The sequence below is a fragment of the Kalmanozyma brasiliensis genome (assembly GCF_000497045.1).
Source record: "Kalmanozyma brasiliensis GHG001 unplaced genomic scaffold PSEUBRA_SCAF11, whole genome shotgun sequence".
Classification (NCBI taxonomy): Eukaryota; Fungi; Basidiomycota; class Ustilaginomycetes; order Ustilaginales; genus Kalmanozyma; species Kalmanozyma brasiliensis.
The window spans coordinates 198,422-220,448 of record NW_015961950.1 but is presented as its reverse complement, the minus strand read 5'-3'; the positions used below and the strand labels follow the sequence as shown (position 1 = coordinate 220,448).

General features: G+C 58.2%; 10 protein-coding genes across 10 annotated transcripts; 4 read left to right on the top strand and 6 right to left on the bottom strand.

Annotated features, from left to right (window-relative positions):
* Positions 1 to 31: 31 nt before the first annotated feature.
* Positions 32 to 1,813, top strand: PSEUBRA_000929 (Ribosomal L11 methyltransferase, PrmA; the record flags this gene model as incomplete). The annotated part of the gene is made up of 1 exon (XM_016434250.1): positions 32 to 1,813. One exon carries the CDS (start codon positions 32 to 34, stop codon positions 1,811 to 1,813), a length of 1,782 nt encoding a protein of 593 aa, XP_016294325.1.
* An 84-nt stretch (positions 1,814 to 1,897) lies between these two features.
* Positions 1,898 to 3,619, bottom strand: PSEUBRA_000928 (Squalene/phytoene synthase; the record flags this gene model as incomplete). Its single annotated transcript, XM_016434225.1, has 1 exon — positions 1,898 to 3,619. The coding sequence occupies one exon, from the start codon at positions 3,617 to 3,619 to the stop codon at positions 1,898 to 1,900; it is 1,722 nt and encodes a 573-aa protein (XP_016294324.1).
* A 391-nt stretch (positions 3,620 to 4,010) lies between these two features.
* On the bottom strand, positions 4,011 to 5,174 carry PSEUBRA_000927 (Prenyltransferase/squalene oxidase; the record flags this gene model as incomplete). The annotated part of the gene is made up of 1 exon (XM_016434227.1): positions 4,011 to 5,174. The coding sequence occupies one exon, from the start codon at positions 5,172 to 5,174 to the stop codon at positions 4,011 to 4,013; it is 1,164 nt and encodes a 387-aa protein (XP_016294323.1).
* Positions 5,175 to 5,439: 265 nt separating this feature from the next.
* PSEUBRA_000926 (uncharacterized protein) lies at positions 5,440 to 6,072 on the top strand (the record flags this gene model as incomplete). The annotated part of the gene is made up of 1 exon (XM_016434239.1): positions 5,440 to 6,072. One exon carries the CDS (start codon positions 5,440 to 5,442, stop codon positions 6,070 to 6,072), a length of 633 nt encoding a protein of 210 aa, XP_016294322.1.
* A 76-nt stretch (positions 6,073 to 6,148) lies between these two features.
* On the bottom strand, positions 6,149 to 10,885 carry PSEUBRA_000925 (Dynein heavy chain, coiled coil stalk; the record flags this gene model as incomplete). The annotated part of the gene is made up of 1 exon (XM_016434220.1): positions 6,149 to 10,885. The coding sequence occupies one exon, from the start codon at positions 10,883 to 10,885 to the stop codon at positions 6,149 to 6,151; it is 4,737 nt and encodes a 1,578-aa protein (XP_016294321.1).
* A 676-nt stretch (positions 10,886 to 11,561) lies between these two features.
* PSEUBRA_000924 (Translation initiation factor, beta propellor-like domain protein) lies at positions 11,562 to 13,481 on the top strand (the record flags this gene model as incomplete). Its single annotated transcript, XM_016434238.1, has 1 exon — positions 11,562 to 13,481. The coding sequence occupies one exon, from the start codon at positions 11,562 to 11,564 to the stop codon at positions 13,479 to 13,481; it is 1,920 nt and encodes a 639-aa protein (XP_016294320.1).
* Positions 13,482 to 13,627: 146 nt separating this feature from the next.
* Positions 13,628 to 14,890, bottom strand: PSEUBRA_000923 (Taurine catabolism dioxygenase TauD/TfdA; the record flags this gene model as incomplete). Its single annotated transcript, XM_016434218.1, has 1 exon — positions 13,628 to 14,890. One exon carries the CDS (start codon positions 14,888 to 14,890, stop codon positions 13,628 to 13,630), a length of 1,263 nt encoding a protein of 420 aa, XP_016294319.1.
* A 1,300-nt stretch (positions 14,891 to 16,190) lies between these two features.
* Positions 16,191 to 17,861, top strand: PSEUBRA_000922 (Permease; the record flags this gene model as incomplete). The annotated part of the gene is made up of 1 exon (XM_016434242.1): positions 16,191 to 17,861. One exon carries the CDS (start codon positions 16,191 to 16,193, stop codon positions 17,859 to 17,861), a length of 1,671 nt encoding a protein of 556 aa, XP_016294318.1.
* A 305-nt stretch (positions 17,862 to 18,166) lies between these two features.
* PSEUBRA_000921 (Concanavalin A-like lectin/glucanase, subgroup) lies at positions 18,167 to 19,306 on the bottom strand (the record flags this gene model as incomplete). The annotated part of the gene is made up of 1 exon (XM_016434226.1): positions 18,167 to 19,306. One exon carries the CDS (start codon positions 19,304 to 19,306, stop codon positions 18,167 to 18,169), a length of 1,140 nt encoding a protein of 379 aa, XP_016294317.1.
* A 46-nt stretch (positions 19,307 to 19,352) lies between these two features.
* PSEUBRA_000920 (uncharacterized protein) lies at positions 19,353 to 20,794 on the bottom strand (the record flags this gene model as incomplete). Its single annotated transcript, XM_059464518.1, has 3 exons — positions 19,353 to 19,877; positions 19,944 to 20,231; positions 20,315 to 20,794. 3 exons carry the CDS (start codon positions 20,792 to 20,794, stop codon positions 19,353 to 19,355), a joined length of 1,293 nt encoding a protein of 430 aa, XP_059320897.1.
* Between the last annotated feature and the right edge of the window lie 1,233 nt (positions 20,795 to 22,027).

Here is a 22,027-nt window from a genome sequence, read left to right as displayed (position 1 = left end):
TCACCGCCCACTCCAACGCACTACATACAAGATGGTGCACAAAGATCCCGAGGGCTACATTTCGGACTCGTCCTCCTCCATCGACGATGACAACGACTACGGTGACTGGCGCTCCGACGATGACAACGCGGCTACCACCCTTGCGCTCTTTGCGGATTCCTCCACGTCGAGGCCTTCCTTTGCGTCCCCGCTGGAGGCGCTCGCTCACGCTAAGAGCCAGGGTTGCGATCTTGCCGCGCTCGTTGCACGCCTCGAGCTGGACACACTCCAGGTGATTCGTCTCATCAACCATATTCGTCGGAACAATCTCACGCCCGAGCAGGTCAACGCGATCACCCGGGACAGTGGCGTCCTGTTGGACGATGCGGAGCTCAAGCCGGTCCCCGGCTTCGAGGACGATGGGTTACTGCAGGTGGATTTCGACCTGCTTGCACTTCCCACCTCCAGTGACGCTGCCGGTTCAAGCGAAAAGTCTCGTATCGCCGAGCTCGAGTCGCAACTAGCCACCGCGCGTGCAGCTTTCGAAGAGCTCCGCACGCTCCACGCCACCACCCTCGGTCTCACCCCCTCCGACCTCACCGATTCGTCCACCTCCCAACTCACCGCTCACCAACGCTCCTCCCTCGCCACCTCGGCTGCCCGCACCAAACGCGGAGCGAACGACGCCGAAGACGACATCCTCTACTTTGACAGCTACTCGACCAACGGCATCCACCAAACCATGATCACCGACTCAGCACGCACGTTGAGCTATGCGCAGTTCCTGCTCCATCCGTCTAACTCGCATTTGATTCGGGGGAAGGTGGTGATGGATGTGGGGTGTGGGACGGGCATTTTGTCGCTCTTTGCGGCGAGAGCGGGGGCGAAGCAGGTGATCGCCATTGATGCGTCGGCGATTGTCGAGCGCGCACGGGAGAACGTCGAGGCAAATGGCTTTGGGCACGTTGTCAAGGTTCATCGTGGCAAGCTGGAGGATTTTACCTCCGAACTCGAGGCGTGGGAGGGAAAAGTGGATGTACTGGTGAGCGAATGGATGGGGTATTTCTTGTTGTATGAGAACATGCTCCCCTCGGTGCTGCTCGCTAGGGATCGATATCTGAACCCGGAAACCGGAGTTCTGGCGCCAAACAGGATGACCATGCACCTCGCCGCCTTCTCCTCCTCCAAGTTGATCAACGACAAGCTGCGCTTTTGGGACGACGTCCACGGGTTCAACATGACCAGCATGACCACGGGGTTGTTGGACGAGGCCTTCGTCGATGTGTTGGACAAGGACGATGTGGTATCCGACAGCTATGTGTTTGCGGATCTCGATCTGCCGCGGTTGCCAGTGAAGCAACCGGAGCCGGAAAGCTCGTTCGAGCTGACCATCAGCGCAGATGGCTCGGTGCACGGCTTCATTAGTTGGTTCGATACGTTTTTCTTCCCCTCTGCACGGGTCCCCACCGACGCCTCGACGGAGTGTCCCAAATTTTCGCTCGAGGACAAAGACGTGGTGGGATTGGATCTCAAGAAGAACGCCACCACCGCCACCGGGGATGACGAGGGCAAGGGCGAACTGGTCAGCTTCTCCACCTCACCTTACAGCAAAGAGACCCATTGGCAACAGACGCTCTTCGTCCTCAAGGAACCTATCACAGGCGTGCAAAAGGGTGACAAGATCAAAGGTCGCATCGTGGTGCTCCAGGACCAAAAGCATAGCAGACAGCTCGAGGTCGAATTGCACTACCTCCACGTTCCCGCCTCGACCGAGAGGCCAGAGGGGAAAAAGAAGGTCGAGACGCAGCTCGTGCAGGTCTTCATGGTTCGATAGATGTCTCCGCGCAATTCGTTTCAAACAACTTGTCTGTCCGTGTGCGGTGTGTCGAAAGTTGAGAATTGCATCAGAGGCCTTTTTTCAGAGCTCGATCTTGCCCGAACCCAATCCGTGCTTCCAAACATGTTCAAAACTGCCCTTCACCGTCCCCAACACCTCCCTAACACTCTGTGCTCCTTCCTTCTGCACCAACTTCCACGCATACTTGACATTCTGCGTCAACGGATCCGCTCCATCCATGGTCCAATACCACACGGCTTCCCACGTCAAGACCGCCACGACGGCCATGAACACCGTCATGCCGACCAACATGATGAAGAAAAACTTGATCATCTCGTCGCGGTCCTTCTTATCGAGGTCTTTGCGTTCGTCTTCGGTCATGAGGTCGCGCGGGTCGAGGGCTTGGGCTTTGGCCTTTTCGAGTGCCTGTTGTGCGTCCTCGGCGGAAGGGTCTCGACCGTTGAGGTTGGAATGCTTCAGGATGAGCGCGTGGGAACGACGCGATTCGGACCACGAGCGGAGGGCGGAGGCTCGAGCGTCGGTGGGCTTGCCTTCCGATTGCGCGGCGATGAAGCTCGGATAGTAGGTCTCGCACCACTGCTCGATGCGCGCCAGCTCGACGGACCAACGCGTAAAGTTCGGGTCCGCCGGCGAGAGGCGACGGTGGATCTTGCGACTGTATTTGAGGAACGTGTATGCCACATCGCGTGGATTGACCGCGGCGAGGATGAGTCCAACCGCGACACCTTTGCGGATCTTGACGTTCATTTTGAACACATCAGGGTTGTTGAACATCAACTCGATCGTTGCGATCGCCATGACTTGCGGGATGGCGCAAAAGTTGAAGATGGATTGCTCTTTGAGGAGCGCGAGGTAGTCGAGCGCGTTGGTGGCGTGGGACATGGCATCGAGCAGCATCGAAGAGAGCACGTACATGCTGCGTTGACCCACTTCGTTGTCCGCGGGTTGGAACTTGTTGCTGCCCGGCTTGGTTTCGATGATGCCCGAGGCGACGTCGGGTTGCGAGCTGAACTTGGCGTAGCTGTCACCCCAGCACTCCTTGGGCCAGAAGAAGCGGCCCTCTTCGCAGTCCTCGGCGTAGTCTCGGATGATGTTGGTTTTCTGGAGGAACAGACCCATGTGATTCGACAGCTCGAGCTGATGACCCAGCCATGGACGCTCGAGGTTGCTCTCGCTAAAGAGCCTTGACAGACCCTCGCCGACGAGACCAGCGACAAAGTGGCAGTAGAGGTCGAAGTGCTTCCACGTGCTGACGCTGAGCGGCTTGTTGGCGCTCAACTCGATGTAGCTCGCCATGCCGGCACCCATCTTTGCGGTGATGTCCGAGATGACCGTCTTGTATCCCTGGTCGAGCAGCTGGTACTCTGCAATGACCTTGTCGAACTCGACCAGCAGCTGACGGTCCTTCTCCTTGGGTCCGCTCTCCTTGAAGTTCCATCCTGGCTGTTCGAGAAACTTGTAAAAGTCGACGAGCAAGGGGATCTTCTTTTCGGCAGGGATGGTCATGTCGTCTTCGACTGTGTCGAGCGCTCGCAGCACGAGGTAGAAGAGGCAGATGACGCGTGAGAGTTCGCCCTTGAGCTCCTTGATGACGGCGGCGAAGGAGCGAGAGGTGAGGTCGAGGAAGCCCCAGCAATCGCGCATGCGTTCGCGATCCCAACCGGAAGCTTCGGGGTTGGCCTTGATGTCGTTGAGCGGATCGCGCCATACTTTGTATCCGATCATGGCACGCAGCTCGGATGGGTGGGTAATACCCAGTAGCAGGAGGGAAAGTACGCCCATGATTGCGATGGTCGGTACGTGCCAAGTACGGTGGTGATGGCGAAGAGATGGTGAGCGGAAGAAGATGTGTTGGCTTAGCGGCGTGTGAGTGTTCTTTGTTCGAAATTGACCGATTCGAGGAAAAAGCGTGGGGTTGTAGCTGAGCGTGAGTTCTTCCTCTCTCTCCTCGCCAGGCTGATTGGTGGGTGCGCTGTGTTGAGTTGAGTGTCAACCGCGCGTCGCAGGGTTCAGCAGCAAATGTCAGACCACCTCAGCCAGGCAGCGTATATGCCAAAAAGGTGGCGCGACTAGAGTGGATCGGGATGCTCAACCCGATTCCCTCCTCCAGCCTCACTATCACTTGCTCACATCAAAAGATACACAAGAGGTACAAGTGACATGATGCTAGCCTTCATTGCTTGGTCAGATGCTCCCGCAGCCATTCATTTGCCCCCAAACTGCAGTTCCATGCTGCATCAAGACGTTTGACTCCAAAGTCGATCCCGTCGCCATCCTCCGCGTTCCCCGATCCGTCCTCATCCGGTTGGTGCAATGAAAGCGAAGCCAGTCCCAAGTAGGTATGCAACAGATCCGGATGCTCATTAGGAATCTTCGCTATCCCGCCCACCCTGCTCTGAGCCGACAAGACATAGCCTGCATCAGCTACCGCATCGACGAGGTCGTGTTGACCTAGCAGCGAGAGCGCGGCGCCGTTCCAGAACGAGTAGCATACGTCTGGAGGGAGCTTGTTGGGTCTTCCCTGAAAGCCACCGGCCAGCTCTGCTTCCTCTTCGTCCGATACCTCTGCAACGTCTTGTGCTTGTGTTGTCATCGCGGCCTCTTCCGATGGTGCCACTTGACGATGCGCGAGCCATGCCAGGGCTTCTTCTTCCCTCCCCCACCTCGCTGTGGTTTCGTCCTGAGGCAGAAGGTGAAGCGCAGCGATGCAGCAGTACGTCATTCCCGAATGCGCTTCGTGCACGCTACTCGCACCAAATCCACCATCGTACCTCTGACATCCCTCCAGATACTCTCTCGCCTTTCCCACATCGACGTTCCCCCACTCTCCGAGCATCGAACAGATCGTCACGGCACAATACGTGAACCTCGGATCCCGATCCACCACCCCATCCTCTCCTGTCTGCTCTTCCGCTGCAAAACCTCCTCCCCCTCTATCCTGTAGCGCGCCGACGAAGCGCAGCAGTCCGTCTCGATCCAAGCGCGCAAAGTCGTCTTTCAGCACGGCGAGGATGAGCAGCGCCGCATAGGTCATGGCTACGTTTGCGCCTGCGAAGCGAGACGAGGAAGGGCCAGTGCTGGGAGACCCGCGAAACCCGCCCGTGGGAAGTTGCTGGTCGTACACCCACTCGATCAGTTCGGCTTTTTCGTCAAGGGGAATCTTGGAGGTCGAATCGAGGAGGTCCAGGCCGGAAACGGCAAAGTAGCCGAGCGTCATACGTTGGTCGTCCGCCGACGTGTAGGGTTGTGGGAGGAGACGAAGGCAGCGGAGGAGGAAGGAGATGTGCTTTTTCGTCTCGAAAGCTGATGTCAGCTGCTGTTGTGGAGTGGGCGACATCTTGAATGCATCCCTGTCCCTGCTGCGATGCTGTGCGTTGGTGAGTGATCCAATAAGGTGAACGGCCGAGGCCAAGAACGCAAGAAGAACGGCGGAAAGTGACACCAACACTCGCGTGTGTGGCACATTCGGAATTCGGGCCTGCCTGGTCGGCCAAAATCTGGGACGAGAAGAAAGGACCCTTTGGTCCTCGTCCTCCTCCTTCTCCTTCTCATCAACATCAACACCACATTCACTGTCCTCTTGACCCACAGACATCGCGGCGATGTCTCGTCAGGGCGCACGCTGGTTCGCGCCGTCCGCCATTCCACCTATCTTGCTGCTCACCGTCGTCACATCATTCGCCTTCAACCACGCGCTCATCACCACGCAGCGCAGACAGGACGTCCGCACTCACCGCATACGTTCCGAGCTACTGCGCGATACGATCGACTACAACTCGCGGCTGCTCTACCAGCTCAATCCGCCTTCGACCTCGAGGACCTGGTTCGGGACGTCTTCCTCGTCGAAGGATGTCGAGGAGAAGGATCCCGAGTGGGTGCAGGAGGAGAGACTGGCCCTGTTGCGACGCTGGAAGGCGCTCGGATCAGATCCTGTCGCACAAGGTCTCCTGCCAAGCGACGGGCCAAGCGCTACAACGGGCTCGATAGAGCAGAGCAGGACAGTGGGTCCAAAGGAAGTCACCTGGTCCGAAATCTTCCTCGGCAATCGAGAGACCCGGTCCAGTCTCGCCGAACGCTTTCGAAAGGTCACAGCGGGCATCAAGGAGTCGTTCGACCAGCTCACACCAACATCAACACCATCAAGTAGAGAGAAGGAGGAACAAACGTCAGCAGCGGAAGAGAAAGAGCTCGCAGAGTTGTCACAGCTTTGGTCGACCGCGTCAAAAGAGTCATAAGCATCGCACACATCGTATACCCCACATCATGGAACTGGAGATCTCGCTTCAAGCATTCCATTGCAGAAAGCGTGCACTAGGCAGCGCGCAAAGCGACCGCCCGCTGAGCCACCGTCGCCGCCTTGACCCCCGCGTCCACATCCAACAGCGTCGCAAACAGCGCCTGACTTCGGTCCTGGTTGAGATAGACGCTGATCAGCACCTTGCCCTGCTGCGCCTGGTCTTTCTGACTGTCCGCCTGCTTGTCCCACACCAGCGCAGTCAACCCCAGGTTGGTCACAGCACCATCATTGAGCCTGATCTTCTTGCTTTCTGCATCCCAGTTGGCGCCTTGCAGCTTCAGTCCGCGGATCGCGAATTTGCCCGCATCCAGCCCTGCTTTGGGGTCGTTGAGCAGCAGCTTGAGTGAAAGATTCTCCAATGACACCTTGGAAGCGTGAGCGACACTTTGTCGTGTCGCCGTCAGGTAGGCGCCGGGAGAGAAGAGCAGGCCGAGGATGACCTCGACCATGTCGTATCCGCCACCGGACGCTCCGCCTACCTCGGCAGCTTCGCGTGTGATGCGCTCTAGCTGCTCGAGACGCGCTCGGAGATCGACGATCCATTCTGGGAGGGTCATGGCTTTCGGCACCGCGTATCGACGCCATGATTGCGGGATGACGGCTTTCGGCAGGTCGGTGAGCAGCGCTCGGTTGTGATTGGTCTGTCGCGAGTTGCCATCGCACACGGCAACCACCTCGAGCAGGTCCTTGCGTACGGTGGAGAGCAGCGATGAGCCTGTGCGGTGCTCTCGCGCCCAAAAGCGGTACAGCGGATCCTGCACTGACCCTGCATCTTTGCCAAAGGAGGATACGGTGCTGGGGAGCAAATCGAGCCACTGCATCGCGTTTGCTCGTAACGCCTTCATCCAGCTTGGCTGCACCGAGGACGAACTTGACGCTGCGGTGGACGAGGCTGTTTCTTTGGCTGCGCTGCTGCTGCTGCCGCCAGTGCTCTGACCAATTGTCTCGTCATCGTCGTCGTCCGCCAACTGCTTCATCCTGACTAGCTTGCTCAGCAGTGCCGTGCCCTGTGCCGCAGCGATCACCTTCTCTGCACTTGGCGGCAAAGCCAGCCATTGCGGTGGTTGCTGTTCCGGCAGCGCCTGCACCCAGCTGACGAACGTCTCTATCTTTGTGCCCTCTGGCGCAACGAGCGGGTCCTTGTCGTCCTTGACGAGCTGGAAGTCGACGTCGTACGCCTGAGCGCAGAACAGCTCGTCGACAAACGAGTCGAGCAAAGTCTGATCCGGATTGTTGTCGATCTTGCCTCCGTAGACGCTCTGCTTGAGGAGAGATCGGATGGCGTCCCAAGGCAGCTGCTGTGGGTCGACATTGGCACGACCTTTTGCCACCTGGGCCACCCATCCCTCAATGATATCCAACGCTGCCTCGGCGTCCGAGTCGTTGAATTCGAATGGCTTCGACCAGCCTAGCGGCGTGTATCGCAATCGCTCCGTCAGCGTGGCGTGGAAGAAAGCCAACAAGAAGTAGAGCCTTGGCGTCTCGGCCGGTCCACGCTGCAGGCGGCCAGGTGCGATGCTCTTGAGGCTGTCAAGCATGCTAGCGCGGATACCCGGTGGTGGCTCGTTCATCAAGATGCGGGAGGCGCGCAGAAAGTTGACGGGGATCGAAGGCGAGGTCTCGCAAGTGAGGAAGAGACGGAAGTTGCGATTCGGGTTAAGACCGTGCATCTTCTTCTCGAGTTGGGACAGCCAGCTGGGTGCCAGGTGGACATTCTTGAGCAGGACCCAGTTGCCTGTGCGTGCGGCCGATGTGATGGCATGATCGGCTAGTGCGAAACCTTCTTGTGATCCCATGGCCACCGGTGTGCATCGCGCACCAACAAGCTTGACGAGGTGGTCGACTCGGTAGCTGGCATCATAGCCTGGCACCGAGCAGAGAGCAACGGGTGTGCTGGCGTCCACCTCTTCAGCGACGATCCGACCGAGCTCATATCCTGGGTCACCAAGAACATCCTGGCCGAAGATGCGTGAAGCGAAAGCAGCCATGGCTTGGACAATGCGGTCGGGACGCAGGCACTTGACGACCAGCATCTTCCGTACCTGGTCCGCCAAGTCTTCGTCCTGCTGCTCGTCTTCAGACCAGAAGACGGGCACTGATGTTTCTGGATTGTTCGAGTTGAGGAAAGCGAGCCACTTGTCGGTGTTGGCTTCCATATGCTCTTCGATCGTGCGGAAGAACGCGAGACGCTTGAAGACCTGAACACGCGCCAGCTGCTCCTCGTCCAGCATCGCCTCGACCTCGCCATCCCCGCGTCGCTGTGTGTTGCTGTCGCCAGCTGCCCCGCTCGTCGACGCTGCAGCTCCCGCGACGTTGCCGCCTTCGAGCAAGAACTCGTATTCGTCGCTGTCGAGCGTGTCGGTGTGCCCCTCCTCGCGTGCTTTGATCTGAGCAAGCAGCATTGCCAGCATGACGTGGTCGTGATGAGCAAGGGCCTTGCTTGTCCTGTGAAAGACAACCAAGAACAGATCGCGCATGAGGATGTCGAGTCTCTGCTTGGGATCTGTGACGCCTTCCAAGTGCGGGTTACGACGTAGCACGTAGTCGAAGATGTCGAGGAAGAAGCGTAACGAGAACTGGTAGAAGTGCGAAATAAGGTGGAGTTGGTCGAGCACAAAGAAGACCGAGCTGCAGGCCTTTGCCAGCGGAACGTATTGTGCTGTGACCTGATCCACCTCTTGCATGATGGCGTCTGTCTCTTCGACCTTGGACGTGACTTCGGCTGCTTCCTTTTTGAGCGTCTCGAGAGTGTCGATGACCTTGTCGTCGTCGAGGATGTTGCCTTCAGACTCGTTGAGGGCGGTCAACAGTGATCGCTCAAGATGGCGGAGTCGGAGACGGAACTCGCCTTGCAACTTCATGAGATCGGTTCGCTTGCGGTCCGTGTCTGGGCGCTCGACTTTGAGCACCTGATCGAGCGACTGGCTCTGCAGACTGCCGCGTGTCATGGTGAAGTTGACAAAGGTGACACGGCTGCAGATGTCCGGCGAGAACTCGACTGATGGGTCGCGAGTGGTGAGGAACATGTTGAAGGAGGGCGAAAAGTCAATGTCTTGGCTGCCTAGACGAATGAGGACTCGACCGCCTGTTCTTCGGAGCTCCTTATTGAGTACGGGGTTGAGGATGGGGTCAAGATATTCGACGTCTTGGATTAGCAGAGGATTGCCAAATCGCAGCGAGCTCTCCAGAGCTTTGAGGAATGCTTCATCGAGGAAGCTGGTGACAGTGAGCTTCTGTACCTTGTACTCGTTGAGCAGAAAGTTGACCGCCTGGCCCGAGGGGTCAATGATGAGCGGATATCGGTTCCAGCGCTTAAGCATGATGGCGTTCTCGGTGCAAAGGGTATCGGCTGGGAGCGACTTGGCCTGCCATTCGAGACGCTCGTCTGCGGTGGAGAGATAGTCGGCAAAGGAGAGCTCTGGCTTGAACTTGATCTCGGCTTGACGGAGATGATCTGACCAGTATTGCCACATGGACTCGCGATATTGCTGGTCAAAGTAGCCTGCGTAGGCGAGCATGGCAGCTGAGAGCAGAGCGTCGCCGATGATGGTGCTCATCTGGTCGTCAAAGGTGCGGCTGCCGGTCTCCCAACGTTGCTTTTCGGAAGACAAGCTGTCGAGAAGCTGCATCGAGCGGGAGACGCGGTTCTGCACGCGCTCCATTTCGGACTTGATGGCTTGCGTCTCGCTGATGAGAGCAGCGTATTCGTCCTTGTAAGTAGCGATGCTGTTCTCGAGCTCTGCGATCATGTTGACGATCTCGCCTGCTTGGAGCTTCGTGTCTTCTGCTTGCTGCTCTAGCGACTGCACCTCGTCACGCAGCGGGCCAACTTTGTCAAGAATCTCGGAGAATCGTACTTGTGCGATGACCCATTTTGCGAGCGGCCCGCAAGCCTGACTGGCACGGTTGATGGTGGCAAAGTCGTAGCCGGGTTTAGAGAGATAGTCGCGGATCATCTTTTCTCGAATCTGGCGCGTCATTTGACGATCCGTGTCAAAGTTGACAATGGAAGCGATGAAGTCGTCTCTGCGGATGATGGCCTGTACCGTCTTCCAGCTTTCGATCTTGTGGCCGAGGATGATGCAAACAGACTCCATGGCATTCTTGACGGGCAGTGGAGGATTGCCCATGGAACGGACTTCGGTGAGATGCTGCTTCTTGATGTTGCTGACGCTAGCCTGAGCATCTTGCACGGCTGGTTCTGCGTCTGCGAGATCTGCCATGACGACCTGCCTCCTTTGACCGATCTCCTGCTCCTGATCTGCGAGAGCCGCCTGGATTTCGATGGAAGCTGCTCGCTTCTGTTCTGCCTCTTGCTGATCCTTGACCATGCTCTGCAGCTTCTGATTCGCCTGAGCGTTCTTAGCTTCGAGTTGTGTGCGCTTGACAGCGAGGCTCTTCTGAAGCTCTTCGACCTGGTCTACGGTGGAACGAAGCTTGTCGAGACCGACGAGCAAGAAGCGTTGCTGATCCTCGAGCTCGTCGCGCTTCTGATTGGAGACCTGGACATAGTATTCGATGAAGCTGAGAAAGTGACGTGGCGATTGGTGATATCTGCGACCTTGGCGTCGACGTAGTCTCTCGGCAAAAGTATATACGGAGAAGTGGATGAAGACGAGGGCTTCGACTACGAGCTGACGATTCGCGCCCAGGTCGAGGGTATTGGTGAGCTCTGCAGCGACGGTGCGGCAGGCGTCGGGTGACCAATCGCCTGGCGCCTTTCTCGCGCCGTCGACATGAACAGCGTCCATAGTGGTGGCGGACGTCTGCGCTGCTGAAGAGAGGTGATGATGAGGGTGAAGAGCTGAGTGCTGATCATCAACGCGTCAATCTGAGTGAGGAAAGTGTTGGTCTGTTCTTTGAGCCAGCTCAGCGCAGTCTTTGGCTCAGCCAGCCAGGCTCAGGCTCACACCTACACGCGCGCTTTCAGAGTCCAACACTCGATGCGAAAATTGTAAAGCTGTTAGACTCGCGATCGCCGATCTAGTATCACGTGTGACTTGAAAGGGCAGGCAAAATCCTCTCTCTCGGCAAATCACTTCTTCTGGCACTGAGAGCGTCACTCTGCTGCTGCGATTCTTCTTCTCTCTGTTAGTGCAGTGTGTAAGGGCGGTGTTGCTCTACTGCTGCTCTGCTCGCTCGCTTGGCGTCAGTCCATTTCATTCTTGACGCAGAGACCACACACCACTTTCCTTCCTCCTCAACCCTCCTTTTGGCTTCTTGCCTTCGCACCTTCGCCGCTCCTTTGCCTCTCCCGCCTCAGGACGTTGAATTGTCTCGACAAGGTGCTACGACTGCCCTTGCCTTCCTCAGATCGAAAGCAACGCTTCGGCAATACGGCTTCTGGGACCACTCCAGCCTCACACAAGCTACTTGGTCCAGTTCGTCACGCATTGACTTGCTGTGCCGACCCATCCCTTACACACCATGTCGGAACCATCAGAGGTCTCCGTTCCCGCCGGTGAGGCTACCACTCAGTGGGCCTACCGCGCCCAGAAATCCATCGGCCTCAACACCGGTTCGCCAACATACACCTCCGTCAATGGCTTCGACCAGGTCACAGGTGCCACTCGCGTCTTCCAATACAGCCCCGATGGTAGCACCTTCGCTGCTGCCATGGATGACTTTACCCGTCTCGTAGACACCTGTGCTGCTTCCACCTCTTCCGTAAAACGCGATCTTCCCGTCCCCAAGGTGGTTGACCTCAAGTTCTCGCCCAAGGGTGGTTTCCTCAGCACATGGGAGCGTCCCGGTAAGCTCGAAGACGGCTCAAATACGCGCAACCTCAAGATCTGGGACACGGAAACAGGAGAAACCGTCGCAGAATTCGAGCGCAAGTCGCAAGAAGGTTGCTTCTTCCAATTCACCGCCGACGAGCAGTACTGCATCAGGCAGGTCTCGACCGAGCTCCAGATCTACGAGCCTCGCCACATCGCCGACAAGGGCGTCATTGGCAGATTGCGGCTCGAGGGCATCACCAGCTTCGAGGTTGGGCCGGGCGACAAGCCCAGCATCGCCGTCTTTTGCGGTGAGAAGAAGGGTGCACCCGCTTCCGTCCGCGTCTACTCGCTCGCCTCCCTCGTCCCTTCCCCTGAGACACCCCCCGCGCCCGTCTCGCAAAAGACCTTCTTCAAAGCGGACAAGATCCAGATCAAGTGGAACCAGGCCGGTTCCGCACTCCTCTTCATGACCTCGACGGATCACGACAAGACGGGCAAGTCCTACTACGGCGAGACCAACCTCTACCTCATGTCCGTTCGCGGCGACTTTGACTGCCGCGTGGCACTCGACAAGGAAGGCCCCATCCACGATTTCGAATGGAACCCCAATTCGAAGGAGTTCATCGTCATCTACGGCTACATGCCTGCCAAAGCGGTGCTCTTCAGCCATCGCGTCAACGTCATCGCCGAACTCGGTACGCAACCGCGCAACTTTGTCGCGTTCAACCCGCAAGGTCGCCTCTTCTGCATCGCCGGCTTCGGCAATCTGTCCGGTACCGTCGACATTTGGGACCGCGAGAACCTGTCCAAGGGCAAAGTGTTCTCCATGGACGCTTCCAACAGTTCCGTATGCCAGTGGTCTCCCGACGGCCACTTCCTCCTGACTGCCACGCTCAGTCCGCGTTTGCGTGTCGAGAACGGCGTCAAGATCTGGCACTGTACGGGTGAGCTGGTGCACGTCGATATGATCGACGAGCTCTACCAAGCCGGATGGCGACCTGGTCTCAATGCTGGTCTGGCTCCTTTCCCCACCTCGATCCCACGTGCGCCTGCCGCCTCGCCCGCCGCCGCGTCCTACCTCGCCACCAAAGCGGCGACCAAGCGTCCCACCGGAACCTACCGTCCCCCCGGCGCGCGCGGTCAAGGTACACCCGACATCTACAAGCGCATCGACGAGGGTGGATCTGGCGCCTCGACTCCGGATCTCGCCCGCTCCGCCTCCCAGAACGGAACCTACCAAGCCCCCGGTTCGGGCAATCGCAAGCGTGCCATCCCCGGCGCACCCGGCGCGCCACGCAACGGCAACGCCACCTCCAACCAAAAGGACGGCAAGAAAAAGCCCGGCAAGAACCAGCAGAATGGCAAACAAGCCGCAGCTGCCGCACCCGAACCCGTGGTGGTCGTCACAGAGGACGTCGCTGCTCTCAGCGTCTCCGGTGCGGCGGAAGTGGGGGGTAACGCGGGCGCTGCGAACCAGGAGAAGAAGGTTCGTAATTTGAACAAGAAGTTGAAGGCGATCGAGGAGTTGAAGTTGCGCCAGGCGGGTGGGGAGAAGTTGGAGGCGATGCAGTTGGCCAAGATCGCAGCGGAGGAGGAAGTTAGGAGGGAGCTGTCGACGTTGGAGTAGCGACCCTTGTTCTGAATGCATGGGACATCTGTGGACTCAGGAAGAGCAATGCTAGAAGACTTTGCGCAGCACACACACACATCACGTCTGTTTGTGGGACAATACTGTATGAAATTTCGAGGTCAAATGTTGAGCTGATGGCTCGTCTATTCGCCGTCGAGCGGGTAGGTGGGCTTTGTGTCGTTCACCTGAATACCGCCACGTCTCTGGAGGCCGTTGTCGGGGTAGGCGTTCTCCCAACCTCCCTCTGCAGTCGGAACGGCGAGCCAGAGTCTGTACAGGTGTCTCCTAGGCGCGGGCGGTGCAGGATCCTTGTACTCCGTCCTAGCATGCAACACATGCACATCGCTCACAAACTGAATGTCTCCCACATCCAACACCATGTGCAGGCTCAACTCCTTCGCGGTGTCCTCCAACACCTGCATAGCCTCCTTCTGCTTGTCGCTCAGTTGCGGGATGAGCCCGGCATCGACGTGGCGCTGGATGGACTTGAGGTAGTAGGGATCGTAGGTGAGGATGAGGCGGTTGGCGGGTTGACCTCGACGGAGGTGGACGATGGGGCGGGTGACCCAGCCGTTCTGGGTGCCGTTAAGGGTCGAAACCTCCCCTTTTCGGTCAAAGTGCCAGATGTTGCTCGCCAGCAATTCGGCCACATCCGGTCGGTTCGCCTGGAGGTGGTTCCACACAGCGTGCGAAGAGACAATGTCCGACTCACCACCCTCAACGGCTTTGTGCAGACAGAGCAAGCCGACAATGCCACCGGAGGAGTCGGTGTGGAAGAACTGACGCGCGTTGGTGCGGTAGATGCGAACCTTGTCGATGGCAGTCGGGTCCTCACCGAGGTCTTTGACGTGACCGAGGATGTGTCCGTATCGGTTCTGCGAGACGACATTGCCGAGGTACGAGCCGAGACCGAGGTAGGCGATAGCGGACAGACGGTTGCCCCATCGCTTGGTGGGGAGGCCTTTGAAGAGGTAGAACCCGTGACCCGTGATCAGGCGCTGGCGCAGCTCCGTGAGGGTGGCGACGAGGTCAGAGGGCAGAGGGAAGGTCGAGCGCTCGATCTCACCCAGCTCGCGACCCGACTCGAGCCACAGCTGAGCAGCAGACTCGAGCTGCGAGATCTGGTGCTCGTTGAAGGTGTGCACCCACTTGGCGGCGTTTTCTGCTCCCTTGTAGGAGGCGGCGTCCCAGACGGTGGGGCCGGTAATCTCCTTGGGCAGCTCAGAGTAGGGCGTCAGCAGCGAAGCGTCGGCATCGTGCTGACCAGAGGTGAGCTCTTGGATCGACGACTTGAGCGAGCGCTGGGCAGCAATCTGGGAGGCCGAGAAGCCACCAGAGCCTCCATCGCCGTCGCCGGACGACTTGTTGGAGAAATGATCCGCGTTGGGAGGCAGAGTGGACAGCATCTTGATGTTGAATCTTGTTCGTTGTGGTTGTGGTGGTGAGGAAGAAAGAGAAGATAATCGTTGGCGATGCGAAGAGGATGCTGTTTGCATCACGAGCACGCAACCTTCGAGAGCCCACATGGCACATCAATTTGATCATCGACACCTCTTCTCAGCAAGCGAAAAGCTTGAATTCAGGAACGGCAAGGCAATAGCGTCATTTGAGGCTTACGGCTATACATCGTCGGACATTGCTACAGAAGAAGAAGAGGCAAGGCGACTTTGTCTGTGCGAAGGCGGCTTGCTGGTGAGTAAGAGCCGAGCTGGATTGCGTGCTTTGACAGGCCGGAGGGGCGAGCGCTCTTGGACATTCTTCCCCGCATGCCTCCGTTCAATTGCCGCTCTTGTTGCCGCCTTCTGACGGCAGATCGCGTGCTTGAAGGGCGTGTTACTAAGCTTGACCAACAAAGCATTTCCTTCTCCTAAGCGATGTCATGAGCTTCGATCACACACTTTCAAAGAAATCGCCTTCTCGGCTGTCAAGATAAGCGCCACCCTTCTCAGCCCTCCCGCCCTTCGTTCTTTCCTACCTTTCGATGCTCGACTTGATCGGCGTGGACCAACCTTGATCTTTCCTGAAGGCCCTACAGGTCACATGAGCGTGGATGATCCTCCGCTTCGAAGCCTGATCGCGAGCATGGAGCTTCGGAGGAAAGGTAAGCATGACCATCGCGCAAAGGCTAATCTTTGAGCGACAAGATGAGCTTAGCCCCTCGCTTAATCTACTGCGGAGTCGTGCCTTATCAGTGCATTGAAGCGTCCCACACTAAAGATGATGTTGCAGCAGGCTTCTAGAAGCGAGCTGTACAAGCCGAGCATGCGGTTCATTGCGATTGCCTTTCTCCTCCATGCACGCGTATACTTCATCTGCAGGTCATCTCGGAGGTCGAGAATTGGGAGCTGAAGCTTGGCTGGGCTTGGCAGCTTGCGCGAGGGACCCGACGAGCTCTGGAAGCAGTCCCGTGCGTCTCAAAGCCAAAGCAAGCTGATCCATTCGAGGACAACCGAGGCATCTCGGACCATTGTCAGCTTGCCCACGGACCAATGATTGTGTATCGAAGACGCTTATCTCTCCATCCCGAGCTTCCTACATGGGCAAGGGTACTAAGCGCCATGTGGCGCTATCCCATGAGCTTGGTACAGCAATCTCGTCCACATCTCTCTTTGTATATATCGTCCGTCTCATCTGCATCATGTCTTCCTTGCATCCCACAAGCGCTGCATCCCTCCGCAGCGACCCCTTTCCTACCCTCCTGCCAAGATGGGCATCCTCAACCGCCGACCCAAGCTGACGCTCACCAAACCGCGACTCCGTCTCTCGCAAGAGACCGCCCTTGACAATCACGATCTCAAACCCGTGCCGCCGGCGCAACGAACATGGACGTCGCTCGACTGGATCGCCTACTGGATCTCTGACCAGTTCGCACCTGCCACCTGGCAGCTGGGCGCATCGATGGCGGCCACCGGCGTCACGGCTCGCGCTGCCATCCCGGCCGTCTTCACCGGCTTTCTCGTCATTGGCTTCGTCATGTGGGCGGCTGGTGTGATCGGTGCCACCTACCACGTTGCTTTTCCCGTCATCAATCGCGCTCCCTGGGGCGTGTATGGCAGCCTGTTGCCCGTGGTAGCGCGGGCGTTCCTGGCGTTGATGTGGTTGAGCATTTTGACGCTGACAGGCGGCAACTTGGTCGAGCAGCTGCTCATCAGTCTTTCACCTCGATTCGCCAACATGTCCAACACTCTACCGGCGGGGGCAAACATTACATCGCGCAGTCTGCTCTGTTTCTTCATCTACTGGCTCGTCCAGACGCCCATCACCATGATCCCCGTGGCCAAGCTCAAGTTTTTCTTCCGCTTCAAGGCGCTCGTGGTCCCACCCGCTTTTGTCGTCATTGGGATCTGGGCGCTGGTCAAGACCGGTGGAGGTGGCGCGTTGGTCAGAGGCCCGGTGACGGCGGGAGCATGGTCCATCGTCGTAGCTATCAACGCTGCAACCACCATCTTCTGCACCATCGCCATCAACATTTCCGACTTTACGCGCTTTTCGCGCTCCTCCAAAGGTACGTGGCACCAGGTGCTGCTGCTGCCGATTACGGGGACGATCCCGTGTGCATGTGGGTTCTTTGCGGCGGACGCAGCGTTGACGCTGTACGGCAAGGCCGCGTGGGATCCCGCCCAGCTGATCTCGCTGTGGGACAGCAGGGCGTTGACGTTCTTCGGTGCTCTGGTGTTCTTGATCGCTACGATCGGGGTGAACATCAGCGCGAATGCGATCAGCTTCGCGACGGATGCTATGTCTATCGCGCCCGCCTTTGTCGACGTTCGGCGTGGATGTGCGATCGCAGCCGTCCTAGCAGTCGCAATCACCCCGTGGAACCTCGTCAATTCCGCACAGGGCTTCTTGAACTTCCTCGGCGCATACGGCTGCTGGTTGGGACCCATCTCAGGCATCTGTCTCGTCGACTACTACCTGTTGCGCCACCAGCGTCTAGACGTGAGACAGCTGTACGTCCATCCACACGGCGCATATAGCTACGGCAAATGGGGTGTCAACCCGCGAGCATACATCGCATTTGCCGTCGCATTCGTACCCAACCTGCCCGGGTTCATCAATGCGATCAACCCAGGTGTCAACCTCGACATCCCGATCTATCGATTCAACTGGTACTTTGGGTTCAGCGTTGGTGCGGTGGTGTACGGCGTGCTGTGCAAGTGGGTGTGGCCGCTGCCGAGCGAGTCGCTGGTCGAGGAGGCGGTCTATCCGGACGACGCGCTCTGGGATGACGAGAGCTCGACAGCGAGCGGCATGGAGAAGAGTGCGGATGTCGAGAAGATGGGCGGTGGTGGAAAGGCAGTAGGCTCGACATCGGAGGGGTCTCTGGACGGGATGGAGGTCGATATCGTCCTTGCCAAGACGGATCAGAAGGAGTAGCCTCCTCAGCTTAGAGTAAATCATTCCCGTTTCCCCTCGTCAGGTCGCTTATGATTATCAATCCCGGCAACAGTCACGCACACCGAAGTGAGAGAAGAACTTGAGCTGCCAATGACGAGAGCACATGACAACGGAACCGCGGTCAAAAGAAGAATCTATGCTACAGTAATGAGAGAGAAAGCTTGGGAAACCGGAAACTTTGAAAAACGAGGGAGGGATCCGGGGCAAACGGACTGGCGTTCATCCAAGGCCCAGCCTTGGTGTTGACGCTGGTCCATTCCCGACCGGACTCGCCATAACCCTCTTTAATACGTTCTAGCGGTCTGGTAGACCTTGACGGAGTTGATGAGCCAGTAGGCCTGGCTGAAATCGACGTCCTTGCTCTGGACGTACGCCTGGCAGGTGGGGTAGCCGGTTCGCTGAGCGCAGCTCTGCGATTGACCTTGGAAGGCGTTGTTCCAGAGGAAGTTGTCTCCAGCCCAATCGCCGCAGATGGTGTTGCTGAACACACTGACGTGGTTGAAGAAGAATTTGGCTGGATCACAGTCCGTGGCGGGCCAGCTACCTTGCGGGGTACCCCAGCCCATCGGGTCGGGCTTGCCAGCAGCAATATCGGCGGGAGCGTTGGCACGGTTGAAGAACCACGACTTGATACCGTAGTCCTTGTCCCAGACCATGGCGTGGATTCCACCGCCCTGGTTGTTGTAGCCTACACCGAAGTCGTTACGGAGGTTTGACTGGACTCCACAGCCCTGGTTCGAGGTTTCTGCCGAAGCGCAGTTGGTCGCCTGGGTGATGTTTTGCAGCTGGTACGAACCGAGCTGGGCGTTGGTGGTCGAGTTGACCTTGCAACCGGGCGTGGTGTGAACCGAGTAGGTGTTCTGCGAGGTGTACGAGATGCCTTCAACGATGTCGATCTCACCACCGTTGGGCCAGCCACCAGCCGGGTTGGTGGGCACAGTCCACCAGGCGGGCCAGACACCACAGCCAACGGGCATGTGAGAGGCATCGAGAATGAAGACACCCGTGGTGAAGGTGTCGAACGACGACACACGCACCGCCTTCATGTACGGGATCGGAGCGACGGTGCTAGTCGCAGCAGCGCTGGTCGAGGTGGTGCTGCTCGAGGACGAAGCAACCGAGGAGGAAGCCGAAGAGGTCGCCTGCCGACGCTGCCTGGGAGCACCTGACGAGGTCGAGGTCGACGTTGCCGAAGTGGAAGTCGAAGTCGAACTGGACGTAGTCGAGGTCGACGTGGTGCTAGGCGCAGGAGGGTAGATACGAGTCGTAGCGTAACCCATGTACACCTGACCGTTGGTCGTCGAAATCATACCGAGCTTGGAGGCCTCGCTCTGACCGACAAACTGCACGAGACCGTGCGTTGGGTCGCGGAAGGTGAAGAAGTAGTGGTTGTTGTAGAAGTTGTCCTTGTTGTAGTTGGCCATCAGGCTGTACACCCTAGGAGTTGGGGTGGGGACCACGGTGCTAGTGCTAGTGGACGAGGTGGAAGTCGAAGTTGAGGTGGAAGTAGAAGTGGAGCTGGACGAAGTCCTGGTAGCGGTGGACGAAGAAGAGGAGGACGAGGAGAGAGCACGGCTGGTCGACGACGCAGTGGTAGAAGTCGAAGACCTGGTGGACGACGAAGTAACGACAGGCGGCCTGACTGAGGACGAAGTACTGGAAGACGAGGCCCTGGTGGAAGTCGTCGAAGATGAAGCCCGGGAGGAAGTCGTCGACGACGACGAAGCTCTCGAGGAAGTGGTAGCCGAAGACGCCCTGGACGAAGTGCTCGAAGACACAGCCCTGGACGAAGTAGTCGACGAGGAAGCCCGGGAGGAGGTGGTCGACGAAGAAGCTCTGGAGGAAGTAGTAGAAGACGGAGCCCTCGAGGAGGTAGTCGTAGACGAAGACCTGGATGAAGTAGTGGACGAAGAGGCCCTCGAGGAGGTGGTCGAAGACGAGGCGCGGGTGGAAGTGGAGCTCCTGGAAGTAGCCGAAGCGGAGCTCGACCTCGAGCTAGTAGAGGACGAAGTCGTCCTGGGCGTCGACGAAGTGGACCTGGACGAGGTGGTGGAGCTAGACCTGGAGCTCGTTGTGGACGAAGATGGTCGGACAGACGAAGTCGTAGACCTGGACGAGGTCGTCGGCCTGACGGACGAAGACGAAGATCTGGACGAAGTGGTTGGCCTGACAGAAGACGTGGACCTGGACGAGGTCGTCGGTCTGACCGATGTGCTGGAGCTCGAGGCGGGCCTCACAGAGGTGGTCGACCTCCTCGTCGAGGTAGCCGACTTGCTCGAGGTGGTGCTCCTGCGGGTGGAGGTGGTGCTCCTGCGGGTGCTCGTGCTCCTCCTCGAGCTCGTAGTGGACCTACGCCTGGTGCTCGTGGTGGTTCTCCTCCTGCTGCTCGCCGACTTAGTCGAAGTGGAACGGCGCGTCGTCTGACGCTTGACGTACTGCGTACACCTCCTGTACACGGTCGAGTAGATGGTCTTCGTCACCGTGACGGTCTTGGTCCTGAACCTCGTAGTAACCCTGGGGTCCGGGGTGGGGTCGCGCTTGTCGAGCGGCGCATCGGTCTGCACCGCCCGCTTGACGACACGAGTGTGATTGTGGGGGCACGGCGTGGGACCGGCGCGCTTGATCAGCGCGTTGCTCTCGTCCTCGGACTTGTCCTCGGGCAGGAAGACCGTGATGATCTTGAGCTCGTCGTACTCGGAGTCGTCATCGTCCTCACCAAGGTCAAGGCGCTTGTGCAGCGCATCGGCGTTTTCGAAGATGTTCTCAGAGACGTCGAGAGAGCGGTGGGCAAGCTCGTTGGCTTCGGCCAGGTTGGGGAAGTTGGCAGTGGCGGGAGTGGCCACGTTCTGCAGCGCAAGCAGCACCAACGCCGCTTGCACCACCACGGTCAATCTGAGCATCAGATTCACCATTGTGAGAGTTCGTGTCGAGAGCGATCTAGATAGACGCTGTGTTGGGGAAGGCGGCGGGGAGGAGTCGATTCTGGCTGTCGGGTAAAGGAATGTAAAGAGCGGTGTTAAGGAACGTAGATGACTTGGTGTGCCAAATGTCGATTCTGGGAATAGGGTAAGGGGGAAGGGGAAGACGATATGGGTAGAGCTGGAGAGGGTGGAAGGGGACGTGATGGTGGGTAAAGGGAAAGATCGAAGACGTCGACTCGAACATATCTCTGGGCCTGTTGGCATCTTATACTCTGGACGACGCTGGTGCTCATGCGCCTTGTCAGGAAAGGTACCAGGGCGGGGCCAGCAGAGCATCGTGCACGGCGTTATTCCGGGACGCAGATCACAGACGATGATCAGCGCTGCCGGGACGGAATGCTGGCAAGTTCGTCGAGGATGCCAAGGCGGGATGGGACGTCTCACCCGTGGCAGCGCAGCTCTCGATCCATCAGGAAGAAATGCATTGCCAATGCAGGCTATCGACCGGCACGAGGGACGAGGCTGTCCGAGAGTGCACACAGCTCAGACCAGTCGCCGTCCGTCGTGTCGAAGCCGCCACCATGTGTGGAGCACAGCGAGCAGGCGGAGAGGCTGCAGGGTCCATGAACGCACGCCGAAGAGACAAGCAGAAAACGCCGAGGGTGAGGCGAATCTGCTGCGCTTCCACTGCCGGGTAGTGGCGCTGCTCGGACAGGGAGGGAGATAGACGGCAACGAGGGATGACTTGAGAATAGAGTGCTTGGCGGCCGCAAAAATTTCCCAGACTAGGTCTCATGGCCATTGCTATCCTGGGAACCGTTTCAGACATTCAACGGCGAGGCTCTCGATGGAGCGATCGACAGTGCGGCACTTTACGCATGGACTTCGCCCTCTGCCGACAGCATGGATCTTCGAGGTGCATGTCGATTTGCCGAAGTGCAGACGTCGCTGCTTGCTGGCGAGCACCATGTCAGTGTCAGGCGGCACCACGTGAAGGTGGAAATCGATGCTTTATGCGCAGGATCTGCAAGTGGCCGAGCCGCACCCGCTGTCCGAATGATGAAATTGTATGGGCGCGGAGAGGGCGGCAAGACGTCTGAAGTGTATGTAGGTCGGGGCGGGCAAGTATAGCCGTCTTGACCTCGAGGCACTGCTCTCATGCCTGTCTCAGGGCGGAGATCGAGACCCACTTTAAAGTTAGTGCATCATTCTCGACGTTTGAGC